Source organism: Apodemus sylvaticus, chromosome 8 (assembly GCF_947179515.1).
Source record: "Apodemus sylvaticus chromosome 8, mApoSyl1.1, whole genome shotgun sequence".
Classification (NCBI taxonomy): Eukaryota; Metazoa; Chordata; class Mammalia; order Rodentia; family Muridae; genus Apodemus; species Apodemus sylvaticus.
In genome coordinates, this window is record NC_067479.1 from 39,432,543 (window position 1) to 39,454,734 (window position 22,192).

Sequence of the window (22,192 nt, forward strand, 5' to 3'; positions counted from 1 at the left end):
CTTCCAAGGTTAGTTTCTCCACACTATGTCTTCCTGTGGCATGTGCTTCACCAGCGTTAACCAGAGCCATGCCACCGAACTGCCATTTCAGTCTGATGGCATCTTACCAGTACTAGGGAGAAGACAGGCCTCCCACGTCACATAAACAACTATCTTCCAAAAAGATGTTGTGTAAAACAGTCTTTTACACAAAAGTAACATAGTCCTTGGGAGAAATTACCATATGGAGCTGTGATGTTTAGGTCTGGTATCTAGGTTGGAGTTTTTGATATTGCAATTATATTAATTACTCAGTAATTACTGACTTTCACTGTGTAGTCCTAACTCAGTTTTCATATGAATTTAAAACTTTGATGCTGTCAACTTTAGGAGAGATAGCACTTACAGTATTCCCTTTATATTCTACCAGCTGTATCGACAGTACATTCTGACTTCCTTTATACGTACCCAGAAAGAGGGTATTTTTTAAAGTAAGAACACCTTTCCTCCTCCAACAGATCTTAGAAACAAGCTTTGAAATGAAACTCTGAATCATGCATTCATCTGATTTAAGGAATGGTGCTAGGAATACAAGGACAAGAGATCCTGAGACGAAGACGGGAGCCTCTTTCCTGAGAGGCTTAAGTAACAACTTGTGCTGAGTGCACGAAGAGCTGGGAGAGCACGCCAAGCTGGCGAGGGCGCCATGCGAATGCTGAGAGCAGAGCTCTGGCGGGCTTCCAGCTGCCTCTCCACTTAGAAACGCCCAGCTGAACTGACTGGTTTGGACACATTTTTATTTATTAACCAATGGTAGCTTAACAAAATAATAGGAGCTAGGTTGTTGGAGAAAAAATATGAAAATACCTCATTGTAGGAATATAGAAATAGTATGGACAATTAGGTCAGTTTTCAGAAAAAGAATTATTGGGAATGTTACCATAGAAATCTTCCCAAGGGACAATTTCTTAAAATTAATATATAAAAACTTGCAGAATTAAGTAAAATTAAAATAGAATAAAATCATCCTCTTTATGCAATAAAATACAATTACTAAGAACATAAGGACAAACTGTCTTAAGAGATTTTTAGAAAAAAAATTTCGTCCTTTGTTTACAGAAGGTAAAGACCTGGGGATGTTGGCGAACACTGGCTTTATATGTTTAGGGCCATCTTATAGATGGGAAAATAAGAGCAAGGGAGAAAAGAGGTCATGATGCACGGGTTCTCAGGAAAGGAGAACTACAGAGTTCCCATGAGCATGTGAGTCTGCAGGCTAACCCTGTTTCTTGGTAAACCTAAAGTTCTTATTAATTTGATATGAAATCAAGGACGCTCTGTAATTTAAAAAAAAAAAAAAAGACAGACTTAACTCACATTTTCCACATTTGTTTAAGTACTCATGTTCCCAGAACACAGTTGAGAAAACTAGACTGTTCGGGCCTGAGGTAGCACAAGCAACTGACTAGCTTTCTGGGGCTGCTGCTCTGAGCTGCTTGACTAGAGCCTCGCCCTCTGCTGTGAAGGCAGCTGAGTGCTACTCACAGCTACAGCAGTTGCAGCAGCTCCTTTGCCTTCTGGGTGGCGCTCTTAGCCAATGGCAGGCCATGAGGAAGTCATTACAAGCCAGAGTCTAAGTCAACACTAGCCAGTGGGTTCCAAGTTTAAAGTGGAAACTATAGCACCAAAGTATTTCTCACAGAAAATGGGCCAAGTCTGCTCTTCGCTAGAGATAGGATGATAAAACCTACTGTATATGATTCTGTAATAATAGAATTGGTCCAGTAAAGTATACCCATACTTGTGACTTAAGTCACAAGGAATCAGCCTACCAGATGATTTAAAAAAATTAAGACAAAAATCAAAGAATGTTTAGAAAACAGAATGAAACCATAGATTGCTGAAAATATAAATAACATTAAATAAGGAGACACAAATAACATAAAAAATGAAAAGAAATATATTATTCATAACTCACTCAACTATGAAATCAAATATGTACAAGATGTTCACTGCTCAATATTATCAGGATTCGTCAACGTTGCTGACTAAGGTCAGACTGAAAGCTGAACTGTCAGAATTCAACTGAAAAGAACCCGAGCCTGTGGCACACAGTGAGGGACAATACTGTCTGCCGTTACAGATACAGGCAAAATTGTCCAGAGTTCACCAACTCAAGAAAAGCAGATCTTCCAATCTAACAGAATCTTTAAAATGAACTATCTTGTAATATTGTTAAGGCACATTCCCAACATAAGGCTGAAATTTTAGGAACATATAAATACACTTAACAAAAATACCATTCATATTTATTTATTTTGCTACTTGATATCCTAGGCAGTAAGAAGATCAGCAAATATAACCTGCACATATTTGAAAACGAATGGTAGAACTCAACAGTGAAATCATGGCTTCCAGGCAAACAGAAAGGCAGTATTTACACACAGAACAACCTGTTGACTCAGGTGTCAGAGGGAAAGAAAGTGGCCATGACAACTCCAAGCCCTTCAGCTGTGGCCCTCACACACCATACCCATAAAATCTGCTTTGAAGGAAAATGTTAAAAAATTTTATTCAGTAAATGATAGTCATAAATTAATTCCTTAATTACACAACATAATATATTCATAAGCCCATACTTTAGGTTGGCATCCATAAAGGAGACACTTAAGCGATAATAGATTAATGTAATGTCTCCTAGAATTATTCGAATATGCAAAAAGGCAATTTTATGCTAACCTGATATGTGATATTAATAATTAATTTCTGCCATAAATTACTTTATAAACTCTAATTAAAGTTGGGAACAAACCTGCGGAGTATCATTAAAATAACTTTAACAAAAGGCATCATGGGACTGCTAGTACCTGCCATGTTACTTCGTTCTGTGAGCTATCTCACCTTCAGGAAAAAACCAAATGAAAACAATAATACAATCTATACTTTTACTGAACAATAAAGGCACCTCAGGTTACTCTAAAACTATTTGAAAAGGTCCTTATGGCTTAAAGAGATCACAACATTTTTTATAACAATTTTGACAAACTTTTTTATAGAATCCTGAAAATTGTATAATCTCAATGATGGCATAAAATACCTCCGTAGTACACTCTCAGAAGGTCATGGCTAAGCCTGAAGGTTTTCTTAACAGCCTTTTTACTTTATCTTCTACCGATGATTCTGAGTTTCAAGAGTTATGAACAGTTTTAAGGCTGTGTATTTGTAAGTAAGGAGTATACTTATAAGTAAATGAGGTCTAGTCCCCATGTTAACCTTTCCTATCTCCAGGAAAGGGCTCAAGTAAAGCCCATAGCATCTCATAGGAATCATTATGGTGCTGAGTAGTAGATAATAAATAAATAAATTATATCAAATGTAGTAAATTTGTAGTAAAAAGAAGCTTAAACACCATTTGTAGTTAGTTCATCTTTGGAATAATGTGCTTACAACATGCATGGATAAGGCTTCAATCACCAGCATCATTAAAATCAATTAAAAACATTAAAAAGAAAACACACAGATGAAGTTCTGGGTTCATAATTTAAAAGGATGTTTTAGGTTTAAACTAGACACACAGTTTGCTTCAGTCTTTATACCATAAGAGAAAATGAACACTGTCCACATGGTAAACATTGCAAGTTTCCCACAATGTGGGTAAAACAAAATATGCTTTAGTGTCTTCAAAGGCCAAGGCAACTTTTGTTTTTAGCACTAATATGGGCACTAACTTATCAAAGAATTTATCAGCAAGAATGGCAAGTCTATGGTCAAGGTTTGGTCATTGTCTCACTGTTACATAACTCTAATTGCTTCTGAAGTTAACTTGTGTAATAACTGTCACTTTAATGCCTACTGTGACTCTGATGTCCTGTACACGTTGCACATAACCTAGTTAAATTACTCGCGTGCCTTGTCCTCACCCAGTCAATGCTTCTTTAACTCACTGTTCCCTCTGTCCTAATCTCCCTATTCAGTGACTAAGTTAGGACTTTCCTTGTTTCTCTATGCCTTTTTTTTTTTTTAAGAAAAGTATCTTTAGTGGAATAATTTATGACTTTTTATGAATGTTATCTAAATTTAAAAGAATAACTTTAAATGTGATTTCCAGGATGCTATCATTCAAGAAGAAGAAAAATAGAAAAAAACCTTGCCCAAAGCTGTTTCAAAAGTAGAACCTCAGAGTCCAATTACATAACTGAGGGTAGGGTAGTCGTGCAGAAGAAGTATTCTGGTGTAATCTTGAATTTGTGAACTTCCTGTCTCAGCCTCCTGAATGCTGAGATTTCTAGCATATGACACGTAGTCAGGCTAGACTTTACTGTTTAGATAGGAAGCAAGGCCAGTCATAGTACAGTATACCTATACTTCTAACTACTCAAGATTGTTTAGGCCCAGGAGAGCTCAAGGCCAGCGTGGACAGCATGACAATATTTTTGCATTAAAAAAATCCAAAATCAAACAAGACAATAGATGCAATAATGAAATATATAGAAAAATATATTTTTATTTTCCATTAGTATTTTGTATACCTGCATGTTTGTATGTGTGTTTGTGCGTGTACACATGCCTGGTGCATGTGTACAGGGAGCCTGCAGGTAGATGCTGTCATCTTCTATCACTTTACACTTTAGTTTTGGAGACAGACTCTTGCTGAACTTCATGGCTGTCCAGTGAGCCCAGGATTCTCCTGTCTTCAATTCCTAGCCCGTGGATTACGCATGTGACTCTGTACTTGATTTTTACATGGGTTTTGGGGAACAAACTTCAGTCCTCAAACTTGTACAACAAACATTCTACCCACTGAGTCATCCCATCAGCTGCAGGAAAAGAATGGTTTTTAATACATAAGTTCATTATTGTATTTTCTTTAACAACAATTTTGTCTTTAAACTAAAGTGGAATAAAGAGTTGTCTACTGGTATCTTGCTTTAAGAGTTCAAGATGAAGATAACTTCACATAACGGAAATATGCTTCTTACTTCTGTGTACAGGGTGGAGATTTCTGTGTGCTTATACTCATTACAGAAATACTACCTTTAACTTGGAAAGAATGCAAAAAGTATTTGCTGAGTTATTAAATGACCCCACAGAAAGACATAGAACAGGATGATTCCCTACAATCCATCTGCCACTTTCCAGAATTACTGCCCAAGACCATGTGCATGGTAAAGTCAAAGAACTAACTATTACCACCCCAATGCTGACTGTCTGGTTGGAATAACAGCAGCTATTTCCTGACAGAAGTACCTGTTGTGAACAAGAGAAGCCTTGGATACCAGCATGCTCCCAAGCACGTCTTAGGAGGTCTCACAGTCTCCCAGGCTCTAAGTCTTGAAGGCACTTGAAAACACAGGAGGCAGCAGTGCCCAAGTAGAAAGGAGCTCTCTCTTCAAAAACAACTCCAGGAAAAAGAAGGGCCAATCTGTGCAACACAGCCAACTATTCCACAGGTTTTCCAAACTGCCTGTGGCATCTTTATACTGGTTTCCTCTTATTAGTTTTGGAGTTCAAAGGAACCAATTAGGAAGGGGCCTGCCATGAGGGCCAGTAAGCAGATTTTCTTGCTAATGCTTTCTTACACAATAGAGAGGATTAATGAATATAATGGTTTTTTCCCATGCATTTTTCCATAAATGCATCAACTATCTTACTAAAGTAAGAAAACTATATAATGTTTCCATAACACACACATGTGCATATCAGCATTCAATATATGAACACAAAATAAAAAGAAACTTATTTTCTATTTATTTTATTTTAGAATGTTTTCTCTTTTGTTTTGAGGACACTATAGAGTCCCAAAGAAAGAAGAATGGGGGAAATAACTGTGGCATTTATATAATTAAAAATGAACTGTAAATAGCACATTACAAGAAATAAATAGGAAGTTCATTATAAGATAGATATTAAAATAAAATATTTTATTTTAATATTATTTTTAGATGCCTGTTTTTCTAATGAGAGGAACGAAGGGAGGAAGGAAGGGAGGGAGAGAGGGAGGGAGGGAAGGAGGGAGGGAAAGAGGGAGGGAGGAAGGGAGGGAGGGAAGAAGGAAGGGAGGGAGGGAGGAAGGAAGGGAGAGAGGAAGGGAGGGAGGAAGGAAGGAAGGGAGGGAGGGAGGGAGGGAGGGAGGGAGGGAGGGAGGGAGGGAGGGAGGGAAGGGGCTTGGATGGGAAGGGACTTGTGGAAGATCTGAAGTGAGCTGGCGAAGGGGAAACTGCAATCAGAATAGACTGCATGAAAAAAATCTTATTTCCAATAAAAAAAATTAGAAGATAAAAAATACTCAACAGCATCTTACAGTAGCAAAACTATCCAGATAAAATCTAGTTGTAATAACAACAAAAGTTCAAGATTAATGCAACAAGATGTTTAATAAATCATTTTCAAAGAAATGAAGTATCCATTCAAAATCAGAACATGTATTGAGTGTCTAAAATATCATCCCTCAATATGTTCTAAAAATAAAAAGGTGGGCACATCCAGATTAGAAAGGGAAACAAATATTTGTCCACCAACATAGGTAAGATAAATAACCAACCCCTTAACCTCATGAGAAAAACATTAACACTTAGATTTAAAGCATTAATTTTTATTTTAATTTTCCATACAACCAACTATTAACTCAGTCTTTATGTCTCAATATTTCATGCTTTTTACTTGCTGATTTCACCTTACATTACTGAGAAGCAGTACAAGCAACTGGTTTTTATAAAGGCTTTTTTGGCTTATATGCAAATTAGATGCTATTTTTTGATTTTTCTGCACTTTACTGGAAAAACATACCTTTGCTAAATGATCACTGGTATTTTTGGAAAACTTAAGAGGCAATTTTCCAACACCTTATGCCAATAACAAACATAGATCTTAATCAAATAAACATAGTATTTCACGTAAAAATACACACATATATAGTGCAAGAAGGTAAAAGTAGAAAGTTTGATGTTCTATAGTGTAAAAGAACAGCTATACTAAAAACCCTTAGCAGTTCTTGGCATCTTCGCAGCCCTTTAAATCTGTCAGTGAGCCAGTCAACTAGGACCGCCTTCCTATTGGTACAGTGCATGTTTACCTTATGATTTTGCAGAGCTTTGATTAACTTAACCTTGAGACAATCCCAAGATAAAGAAAGAAATGTGCAACACAAATACTCTCAGCTAAGAGACGTCTTCCTTGCCTCTACATCACATGTACTGACATCTGCATAGATTGTATTGCTGTAGTGGATTTTTTTTGTATGTAACTATGCACACACAGATATTGCTTAAATGGAGAGAGAAGAGAAATGTTAAGCTGGTAGTATCTATATGTTAAGGAGACATTTCTCTCAAGTAACTATTCTTGCAGACAGAATGGCTGCCCTTTTCCTCAACAATGAGGTCTACAGTCCAAACTGCATGCAAACCAGTATACATTAATTTATGCAAACTCTGCATACAGGAGGAAAAGAGTGGCAAAACCTTCAGAAGATGTAGTGATTTTATCCTGCTTCTGAAAAATAGTTAAGGTGTCCCATTCCAGCTTTAAAATATATGAAAGGAAATCATAAATGAGTATGAAGACTGTTAAGGCAGGAAAGTGACAGTACTAACTGCAGGACTTCAGGACCACACCCTCTAAATGAGGGCGTGTCTGTGGAACAACAAACAGCATCAGGTCTGACTGACTGCCCTAGAGGAGCAAAAAGACAGGAAGAAAACCAAATATTTCCTTTAGGAGAAAAGAGTAAAATCAATTCCTAAGATTTCTAAAAATATAAAAACTAAATTACATAAAAACTCTACTTTGAAGACAGCATAAGAATGTACACCTGGTCTGACAGGCAGAGGCAGAGAATTGGTTTAAGGTCATCCTTGGCTACAAGACAAGTACAGCCTGGACTCTATGAGACTACCACAAACCATGTAAGCCTCTGGATAAAGCAAGTATAATTTCCACATTAAAAATATGACTTCCACTTTGACACTGAATGCTATGACTACAAAGAACAACTGGGAGCATATAAAACAGCCAGCTGTGATTCAACTTCTAGAAATAGAGAGTGAGTAAATCATGAATTTTACCATTAAAATTGGGTTAGAAAGAATTAACAGAAAACTCTGTGTGTGTGTGTGTGTGTGTGTGTGTGTGTGTGTGTGAAAACAGCTGTCACATGAGACCAAGAAGAGTAAAGTTATGTGAAACCAAGGTTTTCCAAGAGAGGTAAAATATAATTCAGATAATGATGGTATCTTGGTCTTGTAAAGAAAAACTTTGAAACTTTAGAATAATGAAGCAGAAAGAGATGTCCTTTTAGCCCAATGAGCCAACAGTGATGTCATACTAAAAGGTAAAATGATAAATTACCTTACAAAATGACAGCTTTTCTTGAATAAAAAAGGGACAAATATCCATGCCTCTAAATGTGAATGCTGCAATTGAATTTTGTGTTCTTGCTTTACTTATATTGGAGGATGAGGACACCAATAAAAACATTTCAGAAAAACCTGAAAACTGAAAACACCAAATCTGAAAGCAGTTCATGAAAGAACAACGCAGGGCTCCAAAGATGACAGATGAGGGAGGGCTCCTGGCAGAGGGACGGGATTTTCTGTTGTATTTGACACTTTAGGGAAATTGCGACAAATTAATGAGAATAAAACCTGTAGGATGCCACTTGTCTGATGGCTATCTGTACTTACATGCGGATGGTAATTCCTGCTGTATAAATCAGGGGAGTCCTATAAAACACATGCTCTCAGAGGCCAGGGAAATCCTAACTTAACATGATCAAAGTTATTACACAGCTTGGACAAACTGGTAATAAAATTAATCAAGTAATTACTACGCTGCAATATTTAGTTACTCTGTGCATGTACATATGTGTAATGATATGCATGTGTTAAACAAAGTAAAAAGCCATACATAATTTAAAGTGCTTTTCTTAACTGTTTAGGTACCTAAAATAATACACAAAGTATGTATCCTATAGAGATTGAAATTTGACAACTTTTGGGCATAATTTAGCCAAATTTAAAGTAACAATTTGAAAAAGAAAATATGCATAAAACCCAACTTTACACATACAAATATTTGTCAAACATGGAAGCAAGGGTATCTATTTCCAAAGCATGATATAACAACACATTATACATGGAAGTAATTGCAAGGCATTCATTTTAAGTTCCAGTAAAGTTGCACTCTTTAGTTGGAGTAGCCATTTTCAAACAAACTCAATATTTTTCACTTGCAAATTTTATATGACTCTATCTAATCTTTTAGAGCTATTTATTTTCTTCAAAGTAGCCTTTGTACAGAATTTGGATAACGTACCCATGCCTCTGTCTGAACAGGCTTGATATTGCTTAGTAGCACCTCTTCATAGTTTCCATAGTCCGTGAACTTAACGACCGCTGTCATCCCCGAAGAATGCAAGGCTTCAACTTCTGCTCGGTAAAACTGAAGGTGCAAAAGATATTGGAAATAGGATATCAGTGCTGCTACAAAGACAGTGTCCATGTAACAGGTTCATGCTCTCCATATCCTTCTAAAAGCTGGGTTATGCAAGTATGTACTAGGAAAGAGTTGTTTCTTTTTGTATTATAGTAGCAACTAGTACATCTCATGTAAGTATTAAGTTAGTCCCTGATGTTTCTTTCCCATGTCTGGGTGCTAATAACTTTAGAGCAACATGTTGGGGTATAATCCTCTCCTCCCTCCCTTCCCTTATTGTTTTAGACTCACTGTTAAGTTGGGAGCTGTTTAGTTAAATGTTTGAATCTTAAACTTTTCAAATTACCTAAATTCATGTAAGTTCAACAGTCATCCTGTATCCTAGGAAAACAATGCCTGCTTAGTAACTTAAATGTTTAATCTTTAGCTCCTGTGATTCCAGAGTAACTGAAAGGGTGCAGGATTCAAGTCATCTGGTTTTAATCTTCTACTCTTTAAATGCACCCCTGACACAGAGGTGAGTTTTTAAAGCCTTTTAAGAAACCTAGCACCAAATAAAGCCATATATTTAATTCCTTTGAAAAAGTATATACAGTTTTATAAAGGTTATCCATGTTAAAACAACCACAATAAAATTTCTCTATAATGTGGAAATTAGTGCGATACAGTTGTAATGGTCTGCTAGTTAAAAAAGCTGAGAACTCAGGAAGAGCTTCGTGTGACAATAGAACACATTGAAAGACAAAGAATATTCAGCAAAGTCAAATATTTCTAGGGGAAGTTATGAGGCTATAAACATGCACACAGCAAACTAACAGAAGGTTTCAAGTAATTATAATATCATATGACTGCTCAACAAATAACAAATTAGGACTAGTACGTAATAAATGTCATATAATGGAGGGTCTACTAACAGTTTGTATTTCATGTATAGATAAAAGATCTTAATTGGAATGACATTGTAGTATCAATGAAAAAACTTTGCAGATCTAAGATTGCAGGCAAGAAAAGCAATTTGGAGGCTATTATAATAATATTCAAGTCCAGAGGGAGAAATTAATTGAGTTAATTTTAGTGTAATGAGAGATGGAAAACTGCCTCAAATTCTCAGTTCTTCTATGGAAATAAAACAAGTATTGTGAGGAATTATGTAAACATTAGAATATACCTGTTGAACATCTTCAAAACATAATCATAGTAAATATTAAGGTATGGCTTCCTAATGGTAGTTATAGCCCATTTCTTTTCTTATACTTCTATCTTTGCTTTCACCTAAAAAAAATGTGAAAGTTGTCTCTTCTTGACGAAACATTTAAATATGCTTATTAAGTTGGGCATCTTTGGGGGTAACTAAGAATAGTGTCAATACTTGAGTATAATATAGAATCCAAAGACTCCTATCTAACTGAAAGTATACGTGCCAGTGTAAATGAAAGTTATCACTTTAAAAGATCCTCCACTGGCTCTAGAATACTATAACAGTTCAAAATGTTCTGAATATCATGACAGTCTGGACTATCATTATAAACCTATTCAACCTGGGAACAAGTGAATCAGCACACTGATTTTTTTCCTAAATTCTTAGTCTTTATTTTGATAAAGTACCTATTTTGCTAAGAATAGGTTAGCATAATGATAACTAGAATGCTTCATTGAAAAGAAATGCTGTCTTTGATCCTACACACACACACACACACACACACACACACACACACACACACTGATGCCAGGTCCTGGGAGGCACTCTGGTACAGAGTCAGAACTACAGCAGTCTTAGCACCCACTGGATTATGGTTTGTTCAACACTCAATGCTTGCAGGAAAACTTGTCTGCCAATTTCAATTGAAATACAAACAGATCTGTTCTTCCCTGTTGCTCCGTTTATCTCTGGCTCATCACTTATATCCTTTTCTGTCTTTTGGCAGTGGACAAGAATACCAAGGAGATACACTTTTTTCAAAGAAGGTGGTTTTAGGTTTGCCAGGGGCTGGCTAATAGAGGGTTGATATCACTAACAGAGGCATAATTTTTATAGGATGTCAATGAAAGACTGCCTTATTTACGAGGTCTTCCCAACATGGTTAAACTTCAACCCTAATCTCTTCTTTCTCTGGCTTTAATACAGAACAACCCACCACACCATAGATTACCTTATAGAGAAAACAATACCTAACTTCTCACGCAAAAGTCTGACCTGGTAGCACTTTTCTAAGGTCTACAATGTAAGCTTCTTTATAATTATTTACCTTTCCCTTGCCTATGAGTGATGATGAAGCAGCTAAGTAAAAAGAATTTTTCAATATTTAAATCAAGCATTTTCTTTTGACCTCCATGGGCAACAGGCACAAACATGTAAAAACCATGTGTAACTTCAGTTCCAGGAGAATTTGACCCCTCTCCAGATTCGCCCCCCACCCCGTGTATAAACTATTAAAAAACAGGACACAAATTTGAGTAGGTAGGGAGCAAGGAATGGATCTGAGTGCAGTTAGGAAAGATGACAAATACGATGAAACCACACTGCACAAACCCCACTTAACTCATCAAATAAAGAAACTATATTCTGGGCTCTCTTCCCTTTCTGTGCCCACCCAGTCTCCCAGCTCTGAAAAGATTCTTATCACTCTGTAATTTTGCCTTTTCCCCATCTTCTCCTTTCCCACCATGGCTTTTTTCCATCCCTTTTAGCCAACACATATGTATTAATGCATTTATCACAAGTGAAAACTAGCTTATATGCATTTTTCTTTTTTACAGAATATATATATTCTCCTTAAATGAAAACTCACATAATTTTGTACCTCTAAAGTGATTTCCCCTTGGAAATGAGTAAAATTTGCAAGAAAGTAAACACCTGTAATTCAACAAATAGCATGTGAACAATAGCTGAAGTAAGTTTAATCATTTTCATATGGTTCTCATATGTAAGCGAAAACAAATTCTGCCTTCTGCCTAAGTATCCACAAAAAAAAAAAATGTTAAATATATGAATTACATACCTATAAATCTCCTTAAGGGCGCAAACAGGTATGTTTACAGTATAAAACAAACGGATAATTTCTATAGATTCCCACAAGAATATTACACAACATGTAGCAACGTGTTTGCAACATTCATACCTTGTTGTCTTCCCAATAAAGTGCAAAACATTCATCTCCAGGTTTCCACATTTTTGCATACTCCACAGGAATAGAAGATTCTATCACCTTTTCAGGCTTAATTGGCCCAGATCTTCTTTTGGGCCCACTATTATAAAATATTTTATCATCATAGGGCACTGCTGTGACAGGTCCTGCTGGCTTAATTGGTCCTACGCGTCTTCCTTTCAGAGGCAGATCTGTCTCTCCATTTGGAACACCAACAAAACTATGACTTTGGGCAGGATTCTGGTAGTCAGTATTTACACTAAAATGTTTTTCAATTTTTGCACCACTAAAAGCTTCACTATTCACTGTCCGTGATTTCCTGTCATAAAAATGATCAGGATTACCTGTTTGGTTTTCTCTTTTCCCACATTTTTGATTATTATAATCTATGAATTCTGGAGGAAGTGGGTTTTCTTTTGCCTCTGCATACAAAGAGCCTCTTCCTGGTCTGTTTTGCATAGAGTTATCTCTCTTTTTAAAAGCGCCATCGTTGTGCTGAAAACCTAGAGGATACGAAGCATCTTTAGTTCTGTCATGTCTAGAATATGGCCTATCACACTTGATCCTCTCTTCTGCCCATACATCAGAACCTGAAGAACTACTCGGTCTTTCAGATCCTCTATTTCTAGATAATACGCTGTTTTCTAAGGCTGACTTCGAATTGGGGGTGTCTCTTTGAAATCGAGGAGGTTTCTCATTTCTTGGCTGCCTGGTGTCGTTCCGAGGAGGATGTCTTGATGGAGTGCCATCCTTTACCCCATTTTGCTCAGTGTTCGATACTCTGTACTGTCCTTGATGAAGGTGCTGTGGCTGTGACTTAGGTTCTAAAAGGAAGAAGTACATCATGCATATTAGAATTAAGACAATATTAATAATCACCTATTTTTTAAATGCATAAACTTACATTGGTAGTTGCTATGCTAATATCTCCTATCTTCATACCTTGTTACCTTGCCTCTCAGCATCTTCGGAGTTCTAGCTATTTATCAAGAAGTCTTCCTGGTTAGCACATTATAAAAAGTTAAGCAATGATGTGAATCAAGATAAAAGTACTTTAGCAGCTACAAATGTATTCTATGTCAAGTGAGAAGATTACATACACACACACACACACACACACACATACACACACACACACACACAAAACTTTCTTCTACTGTTTCACACACACAAAAATTGCTCACACTATTCCCAAATATATGATTTATCTTTGATGAACATGTTTGGCTTTCTTCAGTTGTTTTGACATAAATCAGTGTCAAGATACAGGTCCTCGTACGTTGCCTGAAATCACCAGATTTCCAAAGATGGTCACTAATGACATTTGGTTGGCCTATTTCCTGCATTGCAAGGAAACTACCTTCATGATTCTCCAGATATTAAATGCCAATTTATTATGAAGCTATATGTTTCTAACACTTACTAGAAGCAAAAGAATTGTCAGATAAACCGCTTAGGTCAACAAGAATAAAAAAGATGTTTTACTCTAAATTACAGATTATAAATCGAAATTCAAAATGAAAGATGAGCAAGAAAATAAAAGAAAACTCATCACAGCAGATTTACTATACTTGACATTTAAAGTAAAATGAATTATTTTCTAGGTAAGTTTCTATGTGCAGGCTAACCATCTATTAATTATGATAAAAATACCCAAGGCTTCAAATGCCTGCCAACTAGATTTATGAGAAACTTTCCCTAAGAGTATCTATCTTATAAACATACTCAAATGTCTTACCTTTTAACAATCACATTCAATATAGAAATCTCTCTTACTTTTTTAATTTGTGTTTATGGCTATATGGCATGTGTATGTGCACAGGCCAGATCCCCTAGAGCTAGAATTACAAGAGCTAGAATTGAAATCCACCTGATGAGTGCTGGGGACTGAACTCAGGTCCTCTGGAAAACCAGCAAGCTCTCAACTGCTGCATCATCTCTCTGTCCCTTAGTCTGTTTTGGAGACTCTTGCCTACATTAGGATCTGTCTAGGAATAAGGACGTAGGGATCAGAGAAGACTGGTGACACACACAGTGAGTATGCTCAACAGAAACGCATGTCAGAGACCAAAGCAGCAGTGCTCTCTGATGGCCACTCAGGGTATGCCACATAAGCACCCTTCACACAGTAGCATAATACAGAAACGTGGATGCTTCATTAACACAATAGGGCAAGGTTCCTTATAGAGTTTACTCAGAAAAAATTTTGTTGCAAAAATAAATCAAATTTAACTTGCCACGAGCTAGATATGGAAATGTATTTGGGGAATGAACTTTTGGGCTTTCTATGTTTAAGACTTGTTTTTCCCTTAACCTATTTTAGTCAGAGTCACTGATATTCAGAAGACATTAGAAGCAGGTAACTGTGAGAGTAACTGCTACAAAAACACATAGAAACAAGGCCCAACTGGACCTGATGGCTATGAGATTAGTTGATTTCAGTTTTGAAAGAAAACCTAAGAAAAGCAAAATTTTTAGTCTACAATTGGGGTTCTTGCGTTTACATGCCTCTCATGTAACAATTTAATTTGTTTACTTCAGAACAAATATCCACAAGAAATTCCAAGGTAACTTATCTTTTTTTTTTTTTAAATAAATAACGAAGCTTAGAAAACTGCATAAGGGTAAAGAGGAAATGTCATTCCTTTTAACTGTCAAAATGTCATTTCTAAGTATTGGCTATAAATGATAAAAATAAAGCAAGTAATTTTACTAATAAAGAACATATACTTCATTTTCATTATTATGCTGAGATATACCAAGGTCCAGCCTCCACTTGGAGAGGGGTTCCTGAGAGAAGGGGTGTCTGGGAGCCTTCAAAACAAATTCTCAAATCGTTGGCCCAAACTGAAGCCTCTGTTCTGCTCACGAAGGCTCCCGAGATAGCTCTCTGTAGATAGCTCTTGGGTCTATAGTCTGTTCAAGACAGTTTTCTGCTCTCTCATGCTAGGAAAACTCTAAAAGCTCTCTGGATAGCTCATGGTTTTCTGACCAGAGTCAGAAAAGCTACTATAAAAAATTCTTGGAGAGAAAAAGGTTTATGGGACATATGGGGAGGGGGGATCCGGGAAAGGGGAAATCATTTGGAATGTAAGCAAAGAATATAGAAAATAAAAATATTAATAAAAAAAAATTCTTGGATTTTCTGACCAAGTAAGAAATCCTGTTAGAAAAATCTAAAAGACATTAGGCTTTCCAATCAAAATCAGAAAGCCAGGGGGAAAAAAAATCTAAAAGAGCTGTGTTAGCTCTCAAAGCAGCTCTTTCTATAAAGCTGTGGGAAGCATTCTAAAAGAGCAGTTAGCACTCTAATTCTTGTGATTTCTATATTTTTCATTAGATATTTTATTTACATTTCAAACATTATCCCCTTTCCTAGTCCCCTACCCCAAATTCTCCTATCCCTTCCACCTCCCCCTGCTTCTATGAGGGTGTTCCCCCACCCACCCATTCCAGATACCCCACCCTGGTGTTCCACTGCACTGGGACATCCAGCCTTCACAGGACCAAGGGCCTCCTCCCATTAGTGTCCTACAAGGCCATCCTCTGCTACGTATGTGGCTGGAGCTATGGGTTCCTTCATGTGTACTTTGTGGTTGGTGGTTTAGTCCCTGGGAATCTGGGTGGTCTGGTAGGTTGATATTGTAGCTCTTCCTATGGGGTTGCAAACCATTTCAGATCCTTCAGTCCTTGCTCAATCCAAGGGTTGGCTGCTAGCATCTCCCTCTGTATTGGTCAGGCTCTGGCAGAGCCTCTCGGAGACAGATATATCAGGCTCCTGTCAGCAAGCACTTCTTCCCCCCCCCCCCAATATATTCTTTATTTACATTTCAAATGATTTCCTCTTTCCTGGATCCCCCCCCCCCAAAAGTCCCATAAGTGCTCTTCCCTCCTGCTGTTCCCCAATCAACCCCTTCCCAATTCCCTGTTCTGGTATTCCCCTACACTGCTGCAATGAGCCTTTCCAGGACTAGGGGCACTCCTTCCTTCTTCTTGGGCATCATTTGATACATGAATTGTGTCTTGGGTATGCCGAGCGTCTAGGCTAATATCCACTTATCAGTGAGTACATACCACGTGTGTTCTTTCGTGATTGGGTCACCTCACTTAGGATGATTTTCTCCAGTTCCATCCATTTGGCTAAGAACTTCATGAATTCATTGTTTTTAATGACTGAATAGTACTCCATTGTATGTGTATGTATATATATATATATATATATATATATATATATATATATACACACACACACACACACACACACACACACACACACACCACATTTTCTGATCCATTCCTCCATCGAGGGACATCTAGGTTCTTTCCAGCTTCTAGCTATTATAAATGGGGCTGCTATGAACATAGTGGAGCATGTATAATTATTATATGCTGGGGAATTCTCTGGGTATATGCCCAGGAGTTGTATAGCAGGGTCCTCCGGAAGTATCATGCCCAGTTTTCTGAGGAACCTCCAGACTGATTTCCAGAGTGGTTGTACCATCTTGCAATCCCACCAGCAGTGGAGGAGTGTTCCTCTTTCTTCACATCCTCACCAACACCTGCTGTCTCCTGAGTTTTTGATCTTAGCCATTCTGACTGGTGTGAGGTGAAATCTCAGGGTTGTTTTGATTTGCATTTCCCTGATGACTAAGGATGCTGAACATTTCTTTAGGTGCTGCTCAGCCATTCAATATTCCTCAGGTGAAAATTCTTTATTTAGCTCTGTACCCCATTTTAATAGGGTCATGTGGCTCTCTGGAGTCTAACTTCTTGAGTTCTTTGTATATCTTGGACATTGGTACAGTGACAGGCAAGTAGATCAATGGAATAAAATTAAAGACCCAGAAATGAACCCACACACCTATGGTCACTTGATCTTTGACAAAGGAGCTACAACCATCCAGTGGAAAAAAAGATAGCTTTTTCAACAAATGGTGCTGGATCAACTGGAGGTCAGCATGAAGAAGAATGCAAATTGATCCATTCTTATCTCCTTGTACTAAGCTCAAGTCCAGGTGGATCAAGACCTTCCACATAAAACCAGACACACTGAAACTAATAGAAAAGAAACTGGGGAAGACCCTTGAGGACATGGGCACAGGGGAAATTTTCCTGAACAGAACACTAATATCTTATGCTCTAAGATCAAGAATTGACAAATGGGACCTCATGAAATTACAAAGTTTCTGTAAGGCAAAGGACATTGTCAAAAGGACAAACCGGCAACCAACAAATTGGGAAAAGATCTTTACCAACCCTACATCCGACAGAGGGCTTATATCCAAGATATACAGAGAACTCAGCAAGCATTTCTTGACATCCACAATAGCATCTGGGTTTGGTGACTGTGCATGGGATGGATCCCCAGGTGGGGCAGTCTCTGGACGGCCTTTCCTTCAGTCTCTGCTCCACACTTTGTCTCTGTATTTGCTCCAATGAGTATTTTGTTCCTCCTCCTAAAAAGGAGGAAGCCTCCACACTTTTATCTTCCTTCTTCTTTAGCTTCATGTGGCCAGTGAATTTTATCTTGGGTATTCTGAGCTTTTAGGCTAATATCCACTTATCAGCAAGTACACACCATGTGTGTTCTTTTGTGATTGGGTTGCCTCACTCAGGAGGATATTTTCTAGTTCTATCCATCTGTCAAGAATTTCATGAAGTCATTGCTTTTAATAGCTGCATAGTACCCCATTGTGTAAATTACCACATTTTCTATATCCATTCTTCTGTTGAATGACATCTGGGTTCTTTCCAGCTTCTGGCTATTATAAATAAGGCTACTATGAATACAATGGAGCATGCGTCCTTGTTATATGTTGGAGTATCTTTTGGGTATAATCCTCAGTTAATAATACTATGTGCAATTTTCTGAGGAACACCAAACTAATTTCCAGAGTAGTTTTACCATCTTGCAATCCCACCAGCAGTGGAGGAGTGTTCCTCTTTCTCCACATCCTTGCTAGCCCCTGCTGTCTCCTGAGTTTTTTATCTTAGCCATTCTGACTGGTGTGAGGTGGAACATCAGGATTGTTTTGATTTGCAATTCCCTGATAACTAAGGGCCAGAAATCCTATTAGTAGAAAATTCTACAAGAGATACATTTGTTTTCTATGGATTTTCTGACCAAAATCAGAAATCCTTTTAGAAAAAAATACTTGAAGAGCTGTGTTTGCTCTCTAGAGATTTCCAGACAACTCAACTCTTACTAGGAAAAATTCTAAAAAACAATTGCTGTCATGCTCTGCTAGCTCATTTCATTCGGCTCAAAACACCAGTTTTCAATTTACATATCAATTAATTTCAGGCTCCCTTTTGGTCATCCCAGGAATCAGCATTTCATGACTTTAGTCTACTGACTAGTAGGAAAAGCAGCAAAAGTATATTTTCCTTTAACATTGCAAAAGAATTCAGAGATCTGCCTGCCTTTGTAAACTTGGCTGGGTTGGATCTAGCCCTGAGATTACCATTCCAACCAAAATTTGCTCTGTCTCAGGCTGACCTTGAACTCAGTCTGCCTTTATAAGCATGAACAAAAAAAACTTAGTTGGGTGGAATTCTTGCCTTTAGATCACTACTCCCTAAATCTCTTTATGTCCTTCCTTAGCATCTTTATAACAAGCTGTCTCTTAGTGTAGCTAACTCTGTTCCTTTAGATCCGTGAAGCCCCTTACGCAATTCATATTGCCTACTTACATTTTGCATAGTTGAGAAATAATATATTCCAGAACTCATGTTTTCAGGGTTCCCACAGTCTTAAGGGCTGTCCTGAAGGTCACAGCATTCTACCATTTTGCTGATACATTAGACACACCCTCACCTCCCAGACTTAGCTGTCTCTGACTATCATGGAACCTTGGCAGAGAAGACATTCCTCAAAAATATTTACATTGTTATATAAACAACCCTTACACCCACAGCAACCATCAGGGGAGGGAACCATGTCATTCCGTCCCTTATGTGGCTTCAGTCTTATAGTCAGAATCCAGGTCCTTTCTGCCACTTTTACAGAGAATCAGGACTCCAAACTGCAACACTCCAGACAGCACCGGACGCTAAATCTATAACCGTTCCAGTAATACAAATGTATAAGAAAGAATAAATTCATGAGCTTTTAAAACTTAGCCAAAAGTAAATAATACCAAAAAGCAGAAGCAGTTGAGGATTTTTTTTTTTACTATCTTAATGCTTCTGATTAAAAATGGAATCTTCATGAAAATACATGGAACACTGAAGATTACATAGCAGAATACAGGAAAGCTTAGCAGAATATGATGAATAATATTATAAAATAGACAAACCATGAACACAATAATAGCTCAAAAAGAAAGAAAAGGTATCAAGGAGTGTTGCTGTGATTTAGCATGAAATGAAGTAAATATACCAGGCCATGGATTCCAAAATGTGTGTTTGTAACAACTAAAATGGTTCCAGCACTATATTAAATTCAAGAGTCACACAGAAAGAAACTATCACCAAAAATCAACTACTTCCATCAGTATTAAGGATGCTGCATTAACAGTCATCTTACAGTATGAATACTTCTTTGCAAAATATTCAATCTCCAGTGGTAGCTGCACCTTCCTTTTAAGGTAATGTTTGAATATCCATTAGCATCTGACTCTGTGATCTCTAGCCAGCTGAGCAGATAGGCTAACTGGAGCTCTTTCCCTTTGCCCCAGTCTCATCTCCAGCTCTGAAGTGGAGCACTGCTGCAGCCTCGCATCCCCTCCTGTGTTCCTTGGATCACACAGATCTTCCCCTCCACACTGGTTGCTGTATGCCAGCTCCCAAGTCCAGCAGGCATTCCCAGAGAACTTACAGGCCACACAGGCCAGGGGAAGAGGCAGGCTAATTTCACCCCTCACTCTATCCCTCTAAATCCAATCTTGCAGTGTCATCACCAGCTCTGTAACTGACAACTGTAGCCTCCCCTACTGTCTGCCTCCCACTCTGGTGCATCTAGCAGATCTGCTCTAACCTTCTTCCCAACACATCCTGTTACCCCAGTCCACAAGTCTAGAAGGAACTGCCTGGGAACCCACAGGCCACTCAGGCCAGAAGCAGGGAGCTTCACTGAAGATTAATTACTCCCTCTTCTCTACATCCAATCCTCTGGACTCACCATCAGCTCTGCAGGAGACTGCCTGTTATGGCCCCTCCGCTCTCTCTGATTCCATTCCCAGGGACTAAGTATATCCTCATGGAACACCCCGCTTTCCTCACATTTCCCCCATCTACATTCTTGAGCGTCAGCTCTCACTAACCAGGAACAATTTTTATCCCAAACCCACAGAGGCCACACCTCTCAGGATCCCAGAAGTTCCTACCAGGCAACACTAAGCCATTACACTCTAAGAAACAGAGAGAGCAACAGAAACCAAGGAACAAAATGTCAGCACCTAGAATTACAATCTTCCCACACACAGATGCCTAGACACACACAAAAACATGAGTAATGAAGGCCAGGCTACTGTGCCTCAGCTGGAGGCCAGCAAAACCATAACACTAGGCCCTGGGAACTGAAGCATGAGAAAATCCTTAAAGAAATCTAAGAAACAAACAAAAGCAGAAGGAAATGAGTATAACAATTCAAGACCTCAAAGTGAAAATAGAATCAACAAAAGAAAACCCAATCTGGGAGAAAACTGGAAATGGAAACTTTAGGAATACAAACAAGAGCCACAGAGGCAAACCTCACCCACACGATACACAGGATGAAAGAATCTGAGACAGCAAAGGGATAATGAAGAAATGGATACCCCATTTCAAGAAATGACAAATTTAAAAGACTCCAGCACAAAACATCCAGGATATCTGGAACACTATGATAAGACTAAATGTAAGAATAACCGAAATACAAGAAGAAACCTAGTTCATACACACAAAAAATGTTTTCAACAATACAAGAAAAATTTTCAAACCTAATGAATAAGGGGCTTAAGAATACAAAATATCAAATAGACTAGACCAGAAAAGAAATTTACCATAACACATAATAATCAAAACAGTAAATGTAGAAAAAAATGAAAGAATACTAAAAACTAAAAGGGGAAAAGACCATGTGACATATAAAGGCATAAGAGGAACACCTGATTTCTCTATGGAATCTCTAAAGCCCAGAAGATCCTGGACAGATATTCTAAAGACACTATAAAACCACAGTTGCCAGGCCACAAAGCTATATTCAAAAAAACCTTTCAATGACAAAAACTGAGGAAGGAGAATCAATACATGATAAAAATAAATACGTCTATAAAACTAGATCTACAGAAAGCATTAGAAGAAAATTTTCAATTGTCAAAGGTCAATCATGTCCAAGGAAAAACAAGAAATAAATAACTCCAGGTCTGCAAATTAAAAGAAGAGGTGGGGAAACACAGCAGCAATGTCAGAGTTACACTGGTTCATTCTGAACCAAAGAAAAAACACAGACTAACAGAATGGATACAAAACCAGGATCCATCCTTTGGTTGCATTCAAGAAACTTTAACATCAAAAATAGACATCACTTTAAGGGAAAAGGATGGAAAAAGACAGTTTAAGGAAATGGACCCATAATGTAGCCATTTTAATATCTGACAAAATAGACTTCAAACCAAACCTAATCAAAAGAGTTAGAGAAGAACCTACATACT

General features: G+C 37.7%; 1 protein-coding gene across 6 annotated transcripts in view; it reads right to left on the reverse strand.

The window, feature by feature from the left end:
* The window catches only part of Tdrd3 (tudor domain containing 3), a 133,020-nt gene that overhangs the window by 24,550 nt on the left and 86,278 nt on the right, over window positions 1–22,192 (reverse strand). For all 6 annotated transcript variants that reach the window (XR_007979221.1, XM_052190847.1, XM_052190844.1 and 3 more), the window contains 2 exons: window positions 12,531–13,381; window positions 9,292–9,417 (listed from right to left, as the gene is read on the reverse strand). Coding sequence is in view for 5 of the 6 variants with exons in the window: in XM_052190847.1 (XP_052046807.1) it covers window positions 9,292–9,417; window positions 12,531–13,381 (977 nt within the window). In the remaining variant the exon portion in view is untranslated. The remainder of the gene's footprint in view (window positions 1–9,291; window positions 9,418–12,530; window positions 13,382–22,192) is intronic.